At 41.3% G+C, this 17616-nt stretch overlaps 1 protein-coding gene across 1 annotated transcript in view; it reads left to right on the top strand.

The window, feature by feature from the left end:
• The window catches only part of PIEZO2 (piezo type mechanosensitive ion channel component 2), a 454182-nt gene that overhangs the window by 421824 nt on the left and 14742 nt on the right, over positions 1 to 17616 (top strand). Inside the window, exons 47-52 of the mRNA XM_073331610.2 lie at positions 88 to 302; positions 2023 to 2181; positions 4057 to 4204; positions 12099 to 12287; positions 15071 to 15163; positions 16605 to 16777. Coding sequence (XP_073187711.2) covers positions 88 to 302; positions 2023 to 2181; positions 4057 to 4204; positions 12099 to 12287; positions 15071 to 15163; positions 16605 to 16777 — 977 coding nt within the window. The remainder of the gene's footprint in view (positions 1 to 87; positions 303 to 2022; positions 2182 to 4056; positions 4205 to 12098; positions 12288 to 15070; positions 15164 to 16604; positions 16778 to 17616) is intronic.

Raw genomic sequence — 17616 nt, 5'->3', positions numbered from 1 at the left:
AAATCCTCTTTCAGACTCTTCGTCACAATTGTGAAATACCATGTAGAATTTGTTATCCCAAAGTTATTGTGATGTTTTCCTTCCCAGAAACATTCTGCGGCAGCAGATATCACCTCTTCATTATCAGAGGACCAGGTACCAGAGGCATTCTTGGTGATGGTGCTCATTCAGTTTGGGACCATGGTGGTAGACCGAGCACTGTACCTCAGAAAGACTGTCATGGGAAAAGTCATCTTCCAGGTCATTCTTGTTTTTGGGATACACTTTTGGATGTTCTTTATCTTGCCTGGAGTAACTGAAAGGTAAATCCATTAAAAATAAAGCATAAGACTTGAATAACATCATTTTTCAAGTTTATTCCTGATTTAATTTGAGTGAATTACAGCTAAAGACTGAATCACAAACAGGTTTCTTCTTGATCTCATTACCAATGGATTGTTTAAGTATCTTTTCAGAATAATTAGTGCTGCAAATATGGAACTGCTTGAATGGGGAAAGACTGAACTATATAAAACCATACTGAATTAGAACTGCCTTTAGGGCGATAATTTTGTAGTTAATGTATCATGAAGATCTGGACACAGAGTAAGTACTACATTCAAAGTTGAATTTAAGGTAGTCAGAACTGACATAATGCAAACTCTTGGGCCATCCCTGCTTTAATGAATGGTTCCTAACAACCTCCTGTTTCCTGTAATAGCTCTATTTTCCACCCCCCTCAACATTAAATACACCGCCTTTTTATAGCTATCATACAGCTATTGAGTATTAGGTCATAATTTGTCCCAGCAACTAATGAAAAAGTGCAAACTTAAAATTCCAAGAGAGTTGCATTGTACCTTGCAAATAGTGATAGAATAGTTTACTGAGGGGGAAAAATGGTTTATTGCATGTGAAGAATACAAACTAATTAGAAAAGACAAAAAGACCCTTCTTTGCACTTAAAAATTGTCCTTGAATGTATTTATTATATTTTTCCAAGTGCAATAGTAATTACAGCTATGCTTGAATAAAACTGGTATTCTCCCAATGACCTCCTACCTCAAAAGTTACTGAGCATTGAAAAGGGAGAGAAAAATGAAGTTTGAGATTGTCAGTTTAATTTATTGTTCAAAAGAAAAGGCAACAAAATCCCTCTTGATCTTTACCCTGCCTTTAAGAAATATGTATCTCCTAATCTTAATCTTGAATTTGCATTTGAAACCTGTCAGGGTCAATTTAAATCAAACTGATTTCTATAAACCCGTGAAAGTTCCTTATCTAGAATAGTTTTCCAAAACAACTCATTGAAAACATTGGCTCATATCTTGCTCCCCAAACACTGTCCTTGGTGAGGAGTTCACAGCATGCTGCTGAGCTGTAATCATGCTAGGGACCACTCCACTTCTGAGATGCCCACATAAACAGCTCCTTCCCAGTTTACGTGGTCTAAATCAGCATCCCTGGTCACTGAGAAACGGAGATGCATCCCAACCATCAGTGACTTCCTCACACATTCCAGGGACCCTGGTCCCCCATCTCTGACCCTTATCGTCACTAGAGGCACAGTAATACTTGCAGGCTCTTTGGGGAGAGAGGCAAGACCAGAAATACACAGTGTTGCTTGTGGAAGGGTGAGTAGTACATTTGCATGTGTATCCCATCCATCCTGCTGCAGCTCCACGTCAAGCTGCTCAAGGAGTGGATGTGGGGCCTCTCCATGAGCACAGTGAGTCTGCCACTGGGAGATTCAACGCAATGAACTGCAGGTGAAACAGCTGTACAGTGCTACTGTGTTGCTTACAGCCCTGCAAACATGAGTCAGGATTTAGCCCAATTCTATAGATGTTTGGTATTAAATATCTACACTTTCAGTTGTAGTTTTTCTCTCGAGCTGGGTGGCAGCCACAGGGGGACCTGAACCAAGGATTGATTGCAGGTTTTCATAAATGAGGAGCTGAGAGATGTGCAGAGCATATTGGATTACATCTGTAGAACATAGATATAAAACTATCAATTTTTTCTCTCTCCTTTTAATTGCAGGAAATTTAGCCAAAACACAGTTGCCCAGCTCTGGTATTTTGTGAAATGTGTTTATTTTGGGTTATCAGCATATCAGATACGTTGTGGTTACCCAACCCGTGTTCTTGGCAACTTCCTCACCAAAAGTTACAACTATGTAAACCTCTTCTTATTTCAAGGGTAAGTGTATCCCACTCTCTCTCAGCCACCCTTGTATATATGTAGTATGAAGGTTTAATTGTCACTCAGAAGGCCTCATTATTCATGACTTAGTTCTGCAGGTCATTGTAAATGAGTGCTAATAAAACCTTTATTGCATATCATATCATCATACCACCACAATATATGCTGCACATAATTAAAGACAAAAGCTATTTTAGAAATGTTATCTGCTCTTTAAATCTATGAGCCTTCCTTGTCATGAGCCCAATTATACAGACCTCTACGGGAGAGAAAAAATGTAATTAATCCATTTTTAGAATTCTAACAATTACCTTACATAGTTTACATAAAAATCACTGTAGTGTCCTGTGTCCCTGGATCTTCCAGGTCCAGAAACAAGTGCTGTGTGTCCTATTGGAAAGTTTGGACTCTCCACTTTTCCAAGTTTAAAATGCTCTTTCTAACTCTGCAAAGTAACAAGATATCTGACTTTAAACCTGTCACTGGAGTCGCACCCAACACCAAGAGTCTTGAGTGGGAAATAACACATGGGAGGGTTAAGGAAATATTTGTTGTAGTAGAAAGGATCTTTTTAAAAAAAAAAATAGTGTCTCTCAAGTTGCTCAGAGATATGGAATATTAGTAGTTACCCTTGGAGAGATGGCTCAGTGGGCAGAATGCAGGTAAGAAAATAAAAGTACATGATAACTCTAAACGCAGTGCATAAATATTGCCATCACATATATACTATGAAATAGCTATAACGTGAACCACACATGTTTTCCCTGTCAAACAAGTGATAATTTTTTTAAATGTCAAAAGTGTGGTGAGATGAATCATAACATTTTAAGACAACATACACAGCCTATTAAAGAGGGACTTTCATGTTGGAGAAATTCAAATTTAAACTTGCCTAAATCATTCACATTTTAGTTGTCTCTCATATTTTGTTTACCATTATTGCTAATTATTACTGACTGTGAGTCTGAAAAGTTTTGGGGTTTTGTGCTTGCCAGCTAAACAGTTCATACCATAATCAAATTTATCACAATCCCTTTGTTCTAATAATCCAGGCTTTATTCCAAGATTTTTAGTATGTACTGGTTACAGTCCAGCTAGAAAAATCACAGAAATAGCTTTCCTCACACTATAACAGTGTTTCTGGTTTGACTGGCACTAGGAAGAAGAAAGTGGAAAGGTGGATAAATATTAAATAAGTCAGTTTAATTAAAATATTTGCAAAAGGTAACCAAACAATTTCTGAACCTCAGAAGGTATTCAAGTTGCGCAAAAACCACTTTGCATACTCACAGCCCAGTTTCTCCTGTTGATCCTACAGTAAAGTCATTAGGCCAGACTGCTCTACACCGTTTTAGCCCTTGCACCAATCTGGTAGTGCAAAAGCACCACAAAGCAAATGACCAGCAGAAAATTCCCTTCCAAGTGAAATGCAATCGGTTCTTATATCCGTCTCTGCCTTCCCCTCCCAGTTTAGGAGCTAGGGAAGAAGGGGCTTTGGCCCAAGAGAGAATCTATCCCATAAAGTTGCATCTGTGACACTGTCATCACTCCCATGATTATTGATTACAAGTGACATAAGTGCATGTTTGACTTTTCTACAGGGTTATTAAAATATGGTGAACATCAGTAATACCCAAGCAACCCCAGAAAATGACTAAGTGCAATTGTTTTCACTTTCAATTCATGTTTTCTATTTTCAATTCTGAACCCCTCCATTAAGCTTTTTGATATTTAACATTTGTGTAATTTTCCCACACATGGTGTAATGATAAGACTCACTAAAAATTATCTGTGTTCCTTAATTAGATACAATGCTATACCTCACTACCGCACAGTAAGATAGTTCATCTACTATACTGTCTCTCCTTTTAGATTCCGTCTGGTTCCATTTTTGACTGAGTTGAGAGCAGTAATGGACTGGGTTTGGACTGATACCACTCTGAGCCTTTCCAGCTGGATCTGCGTTGAGGATATTTATGCTCATATATTTATCTTGAAATGTTGGCGAGAGTCTGAAAAGGTAAGAAAGCTATGCAAGTGATTTAAACCTTTTTTTACACCGAAAGTTAATTGTGGCAATAATGAAGAAAAGCTGCCAATTCATGAGTTCCTAAATTTAAAAAAATATATCAGAAGGCCAGAGTTTTATCAGAGAGGCCTAAGGTTCATGTGCAAAAATGTTCATCCAATTATGTGCCTGTGTCTGTGTGCAATTGCTGCAGATGAAAATTTGAATGGCTTTCCGGCATCTAACTTCTCGTTTGTGCCTAACTAATTTTTCTTTCATTCATACAAGTTCTATGTAAAATCATGGTAATTTGTTTCTGCCAACATAGATACTCAGTTGTAGACCTAGATTTCAGGGGTGGATTTAAGAATAAGACAAGGTAAGCAAATGAACTCAGGTTGTCCAGAGTTGGTGGAGGAATAGCCAAACAACTGGGGCCCTCTCTACACTACAAATTATGTTGGAATACAGCCACCGCAGTTAGTGTATCATTCAAACACATGCATACTTGGCTGCTTGCATTAGCACTGTGCATATTCACCGGGGATATTTGTGTCAGTTCAAACAGTGGTGCACCACAGGTAAGTATCTCAGTGTGCTATGTGCCACTATCTGGTGCAATGCCTTCTGGGAAGTTTTCACAATGTATTGTGGGATAGAAATAATTTGCCCAGGGATCTCTAGGAGCTAGAGGTCAAGTTCCCAGCATGCAACTTTCTTTGTCCCTTAGTGCCATTCATATCCCATAATTTTTGCTTCCTCTTTTAAAATCCTACAAACCTGCATGGCACTGTTTGGTGTCTGCCATCTCTGACAGAAGCATGGAGCCCAAATAGCTCTGTGCTATTCTCATGAATGTTGCAAATACAGGATACATGATTGTCAATTATTATCAGAGTCACAGGAAGAACTTCAACAGTTGGGGACATAAATATTTCTTGAGGACAGTTTGCTAAGGGAGATAGCAAAAAAAAATTCAAGGTTGCTGGTGGTATTCATGCAGTTGCAGGTGGTGGAGCGCTGCTTCTGAGCTCGAGAAACAAGCGCTGACCTATAGGATTGCATCATCATGCAGGCTTGGATTGACAATCCGTGACCGCAGAACTTTTGGATAAGAAAGGCCAAATTCCTGAGTCTGTGTGCTGGGCTCATCCTGGCCCTCCAACGCAGAGACACCAGAATAAGAGCTGCACTGAGAGTTGCAAGATTCCAGAGTGTGATGGCCACTTGCTCTTCAACACCAGATTGGTATGGGTCAGTGGGAAATCCACAGTGGAGGTTTTTGTCGTGCAAGTGTGTACAGCCTAGTCATCTCCCCCACGCAGGAGTGTGACTCCTGGCAATGTGCAGAACATAATGGATGGATCTGCAGCACTGAGGTTCCCAAACTGCAGTTGGGCGATAGACAGCACACATATCCCTGTTTTTGCACCAGCCCACATTGCCACACAGTACATCAACAGAAAGGGCTACTTTTCTGGTTTTCTGTGGTTATGCAAGCGTTGCTGGATCACCAGTGATGCTTCACCGATATCAATATGGGCTGGTCAAGGAATGTGCGTGAAGCTCACATCTTTAAGAACACAGGGCTGTTCAGAAAGCTGCAAGCAGGGACATTCTTTTTTGATCGGCAGAGTACCCTGGGTGATATTGGAATGCCAATTGTTGATCCTGGGGGACCCAGTCTATGCCTTGCTTTCCTGGCTCATGAAGATGTATACTAGCCACCTTGACAGCACCAAGGAAAGATTCAACTACCAGCTCGGCAAGTCCAGTACGACTGTCAAATATGCTTTTAATAGACTGAAGGGATGCTGGTGGTGTTTACTCACAAGACTGGATATCAGCAAGAAAAATACCCCAATGGTTATAACTGCCTTCTGTGTCCTGCATAATATCTGTGAGGCAAAGAAGGAAAATTTGCCATGGGGTAAAGGGCTGAGGTAAAGTGGCTGACACAGGGCTACCAGGAGAGCCCAACATGGAACTATGTGGTTGCAAGAGACTTTGATAGAGCACTTTAACAGTCAGCCACATTAATGTTCCATGCCAGTGGTCTTCAATCTTCTTTCATTTGCTGACCCTTAAAAAGTTTCAAATGGAGGTGCAGACTCCTTTGGAAATCTTAGACATAGTCTGCGGACCCCCAGGAGTCCGCATCCGCAGACCACATGTTGAAAACCACTTCATTCTGGCCCTGAACATTTGTGAGCTGTTAGGAATTGTGTGTAGTGCTTGGTGTACATTAGTATATGTAACACTTTGTCTCTTAATGACTGTATGAATTATTCTGACTTTGCTATGCATTTATAATTGTTACTGTTTTTCACTGAAGCTATGAATTGGGTAGTGCTTGCTGCACATTTACACATACAACTGGGTGTTTTGTTGAATCTCTGGGTCCTATGGTACTGGGTGCTTGGAGTACTGCTATACTCACTGCACTATGTATAGTGAACTAATAAAGGTTTATTTTCAAGAAACAGAATTTTACTGACCAACAAAAGCGGTGGGGAAAAACTTGCAAATAAAAAAGGACAATACAATACAAACTTCCAACATAAAATAACAGAACAGAAATTTAAATTTAGGAAGGCAGCAAACATTTCTGTCCACTTCAGTCCACAAATGAAGTCCATTCTGGCTATCCATACACCAACTGTGCCTCTCAAAGGTAAGCATATGTGAAACTGTGGTTGTCCTTACTGTCCGTAACCATGGAGTGGTAGGCGTAGGGATGCGGCCTCTGGTGCATTGCAGAATGTTGTGGGGTTGTCAAGGTTCCTTCCCCACTCTGAACTCTAGGGTACAGATGTGGGGACCTTCATGAAAACCCCTTACACTTATTTTTACCAGCTTAGGTTAAAACTTCCCCAAGGTACAAACTATTTTACCTTTTGCCCTTGGACTTTATTGCTGCCACCACCAAGTGTCTAACAAATATATAATAGGGAAAGAGCCCACTTGGAAACGTCTTTCCCCCCAAAATCCTCCCCAAACCCTACACCCCCTTTCCTGGGGAAGGCTTGATAAAATCCTCACCAATTTGCATAATTGAGCACAGACCCAAACCCTTGGATCTTAAGAACAATGAAAAAGCAATCAGGTTCTTAAAAGAAGAATTTTAATTGAAGAAAAAGTAAAAGAATCACCTCTGTAAAATCAGGATGGTAAATACCTTACAGGGTAATCAGATTCAAAACATAGAGAATCCCTCTAGGCAAAACCTTAAGTTACAAAAAGACACAAAAATAGGTATATACATTCCATTCAGCACAACTTATTTTATCAGCCATTTAAACAAAACAGAATCTAATGCATATTAACTAGATTACTTATTAGCCCTTTACAGGAGTTCTAACTTGCATTCCTGCTCTGGTCCGGGCAAAAACAACAGAGACAACCTTTGTTTCTCTCCGGCTCCAGCTTTGAAAGTATCTTGTCTCCTCAATGGTCATTTTGGTCAGGTGCCAGCGAGGTTATCCTAGCTTCTTAACCCTTTACAGGTGAAAGGGTTTTTCCTCTGGCCAGGAGGGATTTCAAAGGTCTTTACCCTTCCCTTTATATTTATGATAGGGGTGTAGGGAGTTGCAACCATGGAGTTGTCTAGGGACTGCAAAGGGTGGCGAGTCTGTGATTATTGGACATGTAGGTCAACTAGGGTCTGCAGCATCTGTGTTTTCAGCCTGAGAAGCCCCACAATGTCCAGGTGCATCTCCTTCTTCTGCTACTGCTGAGATTCATGGGTTTTTCTCCATTTTCTGCTGTCCTCTCTGTGCCATTCCAGGTGGTCTGCCATGTTGATCCACCAGGCCCTTTGTTTGCAGTCCAATGCAGCACTGGCTTGCAGGGTCTCGTTGAACATATCCTCCCTCCTCCTATTCTTTCTCCTCCTCACGGTCAGGTGTTCTGTGGGTGGCACCCCTTCAGGCCACAACAGCAGCAGCTGCAGATAAAATAGATGCATGTATAATTGGAATTACAGCCACAATGGAAAGTGAAAGTTAAGTTTCAAAACTCCCTTCCCTTAGTCCCTTAAAACCTTTTAACCAGGCATTTTTATTGGCAATTCATTTTTGGAGTGCTTCTGCACAGAGCCACTCTCCATCCTCAGCCATGGTGAGCATGGCCCACCAAGGGCAAGTGTGGGGAGAAAGGAGGAAGGCATTAAGATTTTTGCTTGCATGAAACAATAACATTTCAGTGCCTGTTTCCATGGGTATGACTATAAGGCAATGGCACTGGATATTGGCATTATTTTCCAAGACGGTGGTGATTTTTTTCTGATAACTTACTCCTGAGGGTAACAAAGGCACAGAGTACAGCTGCTGCTGGCATCCTGAAGTTGCCTAGGTCCATATGCCGCTGGTCTGTTTTCAGCTGGTACCATTGCTGTACTCATCCCAGAGTGTCATGGTAGAAATAGGGATGCCATTCCTAGAAACCTTCAAGAGAAGATTGCAGAGTATCTCCATGAAAGTTTATTCAAGATCTCTCAAGATGATACAAGGGACAGCCCTATGTACATAAACAAACCCCCACCCCACCTCAAAGCAGGTCTCCTCCTCCTCCTCCACTCCTTCCTCCTCCTGGATGCTCACAGCAGGGGTCTCTAGCTCCTTGGGGGTATCCCTAGTGGTTTGCAGGGTGCTGGTGGAGTCTCCACCAAGTACGGCGTGCAGCTTGGTAGAAAAGCAGCAGGTCTGCAGCTCAGTCCCAGATTAGTTGTTGGCCTCTGCTACGCCTGCTTCAGTTCCTTTGCTTCCATGCAACACAGAGGCTGATTCCTGTCTTTGTCCGCATCCCCTGTGCAGTCTTTTCACAGATGTCCACATTTCTATGACTGGTCCCTGGCGGTGCCAACACAGCCTCTTCTCCTCACAGGCCCAGGAGACCAAATATCTTTTCTTTGCTCTAGGCAGGAGCACATCTAGTGTGTGGAGCTGGCATGGTCAGTTGGGCAGTTGCACACCACAAGGGAGAGATGCTGTGTGTGCTTGTCAAGCTGGACAATCAGGACAGGCGTTTGAAAAATATGCAAGATGTTTTAAAGGGGTTCTGGTCTCTGACCCCTGAGCAGTGGAGTACACAATTGTGACCAGAGCAGTCACTGTGGGGCATTTTGGCACAGTTGCTGGAGGACTGTTAGGGTATAACAATGTCCTGTAGTGTGAGACAAATGGTCCTGTAGTGTGAGACAAATAGGTCACAGTGTCTACACTCCCACTGTGTTGACTTCTGTAGGTCAACCATGGGTCAATGCTATTTTGGCAGGTGGTTTTATTGCGTCACCTTAACAGCATGCTTACGTGGGCGGGAGACAAATTTGAGTGTAGACAAGTGCACAAATGCATCCACGCAAGGTGCCTTACATTGACCTAACTTTCTAGTGTGGACAAGGCCTTGTTGAGTAGCCAGGAGTAGAACAGCCTTGGCAGCTTGTAACAGAGGTCAGTGCAGATGAGAATACATAGACCCCACCTCCGCCTAGACCACAATGGAGGTCCAAAGAATTCCTCTCCTGCTTCCTTGCCATCCCTAGTTTGTCCTTCATTCTCCTTTCTGCACTATTCCCCTATTTTTACTTTTTTATTTGTTTCCACCTCTTTGATGTAGCCTTTCTTTGTCTTTCTTTTGTCAATTTTTAAAACATTAGACTCAGACAGTTTAAATGAGTTAAGATTCAGTTCGAATAAAAATCGGGGATCCTGGATTCAGTGTTATCTTTGTAAAAAACAGCATCCGGATGCTTGGTTGTTTTGCCAATTTTAAAAAGAAATTAAGTGTTGTTTTAGGAATAGGAAATAACCCAACCATTCAGAAAATAATAAAATGGCCTTATATTTGAGTGTTTACTGACATATTTCTAGTTTTATTATAATCCTACCTCTTAACTGTACTTTATTTCAAGGTGTGTCACTTAGTTACAAGTAAATTAACCGGATATCCACACATACCTGGCATTTAGTTGTTTACATTCCTGTCATGAATTGAATTGCATCACATCACACATTTCAGAAATTAATAGGGAAAGATACAGGGAGTAATCCAGTTTCAATTGTGCTCTACGTGTTGTTTTTTCTATAATAGGAACATTCTATACTGTGCTATGGAATAATTCTAGAATATATAAGTTTCCAAGTCTAAGTCATGATGTGTGTGCCAATGACACACATTGCCACACTTGCTGATGGATTTTGCATATCTCAAAAATCTGTATGTTAAAAACAAAATAACTGATGATAACTGAGAGTAGTTCAAGGTACGTCTCTGAGTGGTATTCCTGAGTAACTTGGCTATTACTAACTCTCTGAGCTGCTTTGTAATAGCATTAAAGGTGCCTGAAATAACCTTCTACAGATAAATGATATGTCCCTTGAGAGCTCAATATGATATTAATGAAAACAGTGTCTTGTAGTGTGAGACAAATGGTTTGACACAATACTTTTAAAATGTAACTGATTTGTTTTAAATATAGAGTTGTATTACAAATGTAATATTCTCTTAGGGCTTTATGGATTCATGTTGTAAAGCAAGAACAATTTCCTGAAAGCCAGATTTCTGGCAAGTGTATGCGTGCAATGCAACTTTATTTTGTATATGCCATCTTTCATACACATTTTATTTCAAAATGCTGTACAGAGTTAATGTTTGCTGTGTTGGTCCCAGGACAATCTGTAACCCACTAGCCCCTCTTTTTTGTCCTGTGACTGCAGAGGTGTTAACTGGCAACTTCACCTTGAATGGTTAGACTACGTGTTAACTAGTTATGCTAAAAAATTTGTTCCACCTTCTATTTAGCTGGGACACTCTGCCTTTCCCAGACATGAAGAAGAGCTCTGTGCGAAAGCTTGTCCCTCTCACCAACAGAAGTTGGTCCAATAAAAGCTATTACTTCACCCACCTAGTCTCTGTACAGAGTTAAATCCTATAAGAGAGCAGGCAGAATAAATCACAGTGATGCAAAGACATTGTATGTGCTGGTGAATCCATTAAAGCATTCAGTCATGAGGCCAGTAACAGAGGGGGAGAGGAATCCTAGCGGGGGGGGCAGGGGAGGGAAGATTTGTTTTCTGGTGTGATGGGAAAAGAGAAGAAGAGATGCAAGAAGATTGTTCTAGACCCCAGGAGCTGCAGAAGAGAAGGCTCTCACTCCAATAATGGACATATTGTGGAAAGGGAGAGCAAAGATCCTGGTGCTAGGCAAGATTAAGGAGCAGGATTGGGGATCAGAGACAAGGGAGGTGGGCTGAGAAGCACTCTGGGGCAAGCCCACAGAGAGTTTAAGAACAAGGAGGACAGTTTTGAATATATCTGAAGTGTATGGGGAGTTAGTGCAGTGTAAGACTGACATTTATATGTCTATTGCTGAAAAATAAACACAAACTTTCTCTGCAAGAAAAGTTACAATGTTTTCAGGATCTAAAAGTTTCAATTCTGTCTAAAAGGGATCTGAGATAAAACAGTGTTTGAAGCACAGCTTGGTGAAAGTTGATGGCTTCAATAGGCAAAGAATTGAGCAAACCTTCAGGTTTTTTTTAGTTTTGGTTCATACGGCTTCATGCCTTCTGTTTGAGAAGAAAGTTCAAATGAACCTCCCCATTGTTATCTCATTTGGGATTGGGAACATGCTGAACCCCACAAAGTTTTGCAAGGTTTTCACCCCAAGCCCTAAAATGACCCAGGTTCACTTGAAACTTACCTCCATGTTTGCCTGAAACTCAACCAAGTTTCAGTCAAATCCCAGCCCAATTTTGACTCAAAATGTTCATGAAACTTGTCCTGAACTAGGTTTTGTCATGAGCCATGAAAGAGGTTATTATTTATTCATACATGGGTTCATATTAAAACTGTCCCACTGCTGAACACATGGTTTGCTTTACCATGTGACTGTTTTTTGTTGCAGAGATACCCACAGCCAAGAGGCCAGAAGAAAAAGAAAGTTGTGAAGTATGGAATGGGTGGCATGATTGTTGTCTTGCTGATTTGTATTGTCTGGTTCCCTCTGCTCTTCATGTCTTTAGTCAAATCTGTTGCAGGCGTCACCAACAGGCCTCTTGATGTATCAATCACGATAACCCTTGGAGGTTATCAGGTAAATGACAGAAGAAAAGTCAATTATTGCCCTATATGTCTTTGTTCTGTTCTTTACATTGAGCTGTCAAGGTTCCTTCCCCACTCTGAACTCTAGGGTACAGGTGTGGGGACCTGCATGAAAAACCCCCTAAGCTTATTTTTACCAGCTTAGGTTAAAACTTCTCGAAGGTACAAACTATTTTACCTTTTGTCCCTGGACTTTATTGCTGCCACTGCCAAGCGTCTAACAAAATATAACAGGGAAAGAGCCCACTTGGAAACGTCTTTCCCCCAAAATCTCCCTAAGCCCTACACCCCCTTTCCTGGGGAAGGCTTAACAAAAATCCTCACCAATTTGCATAGGTGAACACAGACCCAAACCCTTGGATCTTAAGAACAATGAAAAAGCAATCAGGTTCTTAAAAGAATTCTTTTAATTAAAGAAAAAATTAAAAAATCACCTCTGTAAAATCAGGATCGTAAATACCTTACAGGGTAATCAGATTCAAAACATAGAGAATCCCTCTAGGCTAAACCTTAAGTTACAAAAAGACACAAAAACAGGAATATACATTAAATTCAGCACAACTTATTTTATCAGCCAGAACAGAATTTAACGCATATCTAACTAGATTGCTTACTGACTTTTTACAGGAGTTCTGACCTGCATTCCTGCTCTGGTCCCAGCAAAAGCATCACACAGACAGAGAGGACCCTTTGTTTCCCCCCACTCCAGCTTTGAAAGTATCTTGTCTCCTCATTGATCATTTTGGTCAGGTGCCAGCGAGGTTATCTTAGCTTCTTAACACTTTACAGGTGAAAGGGTTCCAACTGAGTTATGCAGGAGGTCAGACTAGGTGAACTCTCCTGTCGACATAGAGTGGCTGCATGAGCCATCTGTAAGCTGGCTAGTGTAGACATGGTCTAACATTTAGGGCATGGCTACACTTGCAGATGTAGAGCGCTTTGAGTTAAACCAGCTGTCGTAGAGCGCAGTAGGGAAAGCGCTGCAGTCTGTCCACACTGACAGCTACAAGCGCACTGGAGTGGCCCCATTAGCAGCTCTTGCAACGGCCACAGAGAGCATGCATTGTGGCAGCTATCCCAGCATGCACGTGGCTGCAACGTGTTTTTCAAATGTTGGGGGGTGGGGTGGAATGTAACAGGGAGTGTGTTGTGTGGGTTGTGGGGGGGAGAGAGAGTGGGTTGGGGGGGGGGGCTGAGAGCCTGTCAGCATGCTGTCTTGTAAGTTCAGACAGCAGCAGCAGCAGACTCCCCCTCCGCCCCACCTCTCTCTCTCACACACAGCATTCCACGGTAATGGTTGCTTTGTCTCGGAGCAGATAAGCAGCCAGCTGTCAGAAATGGAGCTTCCAAAGGGCTTATCTGCATTCCTACAGCAAGTTCAAGGCTGATCAGAGCGCAGTAATGCAACACCTCATTAACACTGATGCCCGGGCGTTTCAGCCAAGGCGCAACAAGCATTAATCTACTCGCAGAGGTGGGGTACCAGGAGCGTTCTAGCCGTGGAGTCAGAGCACTCTACGTGCCTTGCCAGTGTGGATGGGTAGTGAGCTAGGGCGCCCGGGCCTGCTTTAATGCGCTCTAACTCGCAAGTGTAGCCAAGCCCTAAGTCTCTGTCAAGTGTTGGTGCAATCTGGAAAATGAAAAGAATGTAAACAAACCTGAGTCAGATATTTGGGTGATCATTCCATATTTATCTCATCTCTTTCACTGGGGCCCACTTTTGTACTAGCTGGCCAATTTCGGGGTCCAATCAGATTTTGAAAGAGCCCAGCAAGCAATGTAGTTTGTAGGGATGCCTTCATTTATCTCACTGAAAGTCACTGGGACTTAGAAACCTGAGTGCCTTGGTCACTTTTGAAAATGAGATTTGGAGACAGATGTTTAAAGGAATTAAGGCACCTAATTCCCATTGAAATCAGTGGGAGTTAGGTGCCTAAATACCTTTTCAAACCTGTCCCCCTTCTTCCCCCGACTACTAAATCAGTGAGGTATTGCAATGCTAAGCAAATCAATGCCTAAATTTCTTTAAAAATCTGGGTCTGAATCACCTTTGAAAATGGGATGTAGACTCCTAAGTACCTTAAGCACTAAAATTTTACATGCATTTCCCAGGAAAGGGGTTATGGGGGAGAGGAATGATCAGAGAGGCCATTTTCGCTTTGCCTTTCTTAGGAGCGAGTCTCATGGCCCTTTGTGAAATTTTAAAAAAATGTTATTTCCAGATTAAAATATGCTGTGGAGCATTTACAAAAATGAACACAAAAGATTTCTAAAGTGAATATTAACATGGGATATTCACAAACAGCCACAGGAATTCACTTCTCTGAAGGAGTAAATCTAAAATGACAGCTGTCAGAAGTGTGATAGCATATACAGAATAGTCTCCATTTGTTCTCTCATTCATGTTTGCTCTGACCAATGCAAATAGATGTTTGCCTGAAAGAAATTTCAAATGATGGAATTTCCACACATTTCTGGATGGGATTGCTTAACATTAGGACCATTTTGGAACAAAACATGGTGAAATGTTTTGATTTAGGGGTAGTTTGTTTTCCCCAAAATTGGACCATTTAAGAAAATTTGACAAGAAATTCAGAGCTTCAGTTCTGGAAGTTTTTAGATCTCATGTGTGACCTTTTTTGCCGTCCCTCAGAATCTCTCCCTATGGCACCAAGGACTGACATAGTCTTAGACTGAAATTCACAGAATGTTTTATTTTTAATGTAGAAACAAAATGAAATATATTTGACAAGGATGTGTTCTTTTATTTTCCAGCCTATTTTTACAATGAGTGCTCAGCAGAACCAGCTCAAAGATTTGAATCAAACTGAGTTCAATTCATTTCAAAGAGAATATTCGGGTAATACTGTAAGTAAAATGTGGAGTGTTTCATCATTTTAAGAATTTGTGTGTATACGTCCAGTGTATTCTGATCGGCCAAATCATTCTGTTTAATTTCCTTTGGGTGACAATAAGGGATCAATAGTGCTGGCCTTATTAAGATGATTAGTTCCATTGAATTTGTCTGAAATAAAGACTACTTACATGAATAAGAGCTTCCAAGCGTGAGATCTTTAAGGATATGTTTACACTACAATAAAATACCTGCAGCTGGCCCTGGTCAGGTGACTTTGGCTCCTGAGGCTATACGATTGCAGTGTATACATTTGGGCTGTGGCTCCAGCCCAGGCTCTAGGACCCTCCCTAAGACGAACCCTGAGTATTTGTCAGTAATCATTTCACTTAATAGTGTCTGCAAAGCTACTTTAGGTTTCCTTGGTAAGAGAAAAGCATTCAAAAGCAGACCTTAAATGCACGTGGTAGCCAGTTTTTCAGTAGACTCTATTTAAAAGATGTCAAACACACTTTGCATCATATCATTATCTAAAAGTATAAAAACCATCAACATGCCTTACCCTAAAACAAGCACGATGCATCTTATGCCATGTTATTTGCCAGCAGTTGGAACAAATATTTGTCCCATACTCACCTTCTCCTTTGGTAACAAGAGTCTGCAGGCCCCATTCTTCTATGCAGAATTCCCCATTTTCACTTTGCTAAAAGTGTTACTTATATAAGCAGACGGGGTTTGGGGATAGAAATGTAAAATTCATTAATTTGGACTCTCCCTGTCTCACCTCACCCAGAGTAGAAGGGGAAACAAGGCCAAAGCCAAAAGAAGATACCCCCAGCCATGTTGTGTGGTATCTTGGGCCTCCTGAATTCTACCTTGCACTTTGAGAACGCCTCAAGTTACCATGTGGTCCAATGCGATGTCTGGTAATCTACGTCACATAGAATTTGTCAGACGAATTACATATAATGGTAGCCATTTGTGCTGTGTGGCGCCCCTGTGAACTTGCTTAAAGTAAGTTTGAGGTGCCACGCAAAACAAGTGGGGACTAGAACATATATTATCTCAAATTAAAATTTGTTCTGGATAACTCATTAGCTGCACTTGCTTAAATGTGTATTGAGGACCTCAGAAATGGAAGCATAGAATCCATATGCTTAATTTTATTCAGGCCCATTTTTGCAAATGTTTTTTTTACCAGATTAGGTGTTTTTTTTTGTTTTTTAAATCAGTTTCACTAGCAATGCAATTTTTTTTCGCATCATTGACTTCTAGTCTGGGCTGTATTCTGGGTAAACCTCTCCCCTCTTATGCCTTACCTGGTGCCTGAGGAAAACCATCAGTGCAAATCACTAGGCTCATAATTAGTAGTACACCTATAGTTCTGGCTGACCTGTAAGAATAGTTGTGTGTTTCATGTATGTTAAACTTTCCTTTCTCTTTTTGCGTGTACAGGGTGCTTTGCAGTTTCTTGAAGGCTATGGAAAAGAAGATATAACTGTAGCAGAACTAGAAGGGAATTCAAATTCATTGTGGACTATCAGCCCTCCCAGTAGAAAGAAAATGATTCAAGGTCTCCGAGATTTTTCTGCTGAGTTCACTCTAGTTCTTTCATGGAGTATTCAAAGGTAAATAGTATGATGATATTGACAGATTGATTGTTGGGCTAGGGCTGCTGGTTTAATGGAAGTGTTTTGCATTGCCCCTGTATGTGTGATGTGTTTATTTTCCCATCCAATTCTCTCATTCATCAGGTCAGGAAGACTGAGAGTGGGTGGCTGGGGAGGAGATGGGGAAGGGAATGATCTTTGTCGCTCAACAATGAGCCCTCCTGGCAACAAAAAATAACATTCATGAATTTTAAAGGGAAGCTTGCCTTAGAACTCCTGAGCAAGAATGCCCTTTGCCAGGCATTAGCACCTCCAAGGTGGAAACTATGAAAGCAGGAGTAAAATGATCTGAGATTCAGCATGGAAGAACATAGGGGAAAAGATTTCAGAGTAGCAGCCATTTTAGTCTGTATTCGCAAAAAGAAAAGGAGGACTTGTGGCACCTTGTTAGTCTCTAAAGTGCCACAAGTCCTCCTTTTCTTTATAGGGGAAAAGCAAGTTCTAGAGTAGGACTATGATGCTTGAGCTTTTCTACCAGTGAAAGATTGTTACCAAGACTACTGCAGACCTTTTTCGAACATGCAGTACGCTAAAGAGCACATCTGCCATAAAAATACAGCTAAGGGTAGCATAAAAAGTAAAAAAAAAACCCTATCAACTTCATTTGTGACTCTGCTGATACTGTAGCTTTGGTGACCAAAAGACACTTTTAAAACAAGGTGCACGCAGCGTAGGCCAAATTGTCAACAGTGACTCGAGGTCGTGGCTTCCTCAGGGTTTGAGTGCCCAACCTGAAGCACTTTGGAGATGCCTGATTTTCAGACCATGCAGAGCTTCTGCCCTCTGAAAATCCAGTA

The sequence above is a fragment of the Lepidochelys kempii genome, chromosome 2, assembly GCF_965140285.1.
Source record: "Lepidochelys kempii isolate rLepKem1 chromosome 2, rLepKem1.hap1, whole genome shotgun sequence".
NCBI classification, from domain to species: Eukaryota; Metazoa; Chordata; order Testudines; family Cheloniidae; genus Lepidochelys; species Lepidochelys kempii.
This window is presented reverse-complemented; position numbering and strand designations above follow the sequence as displayed.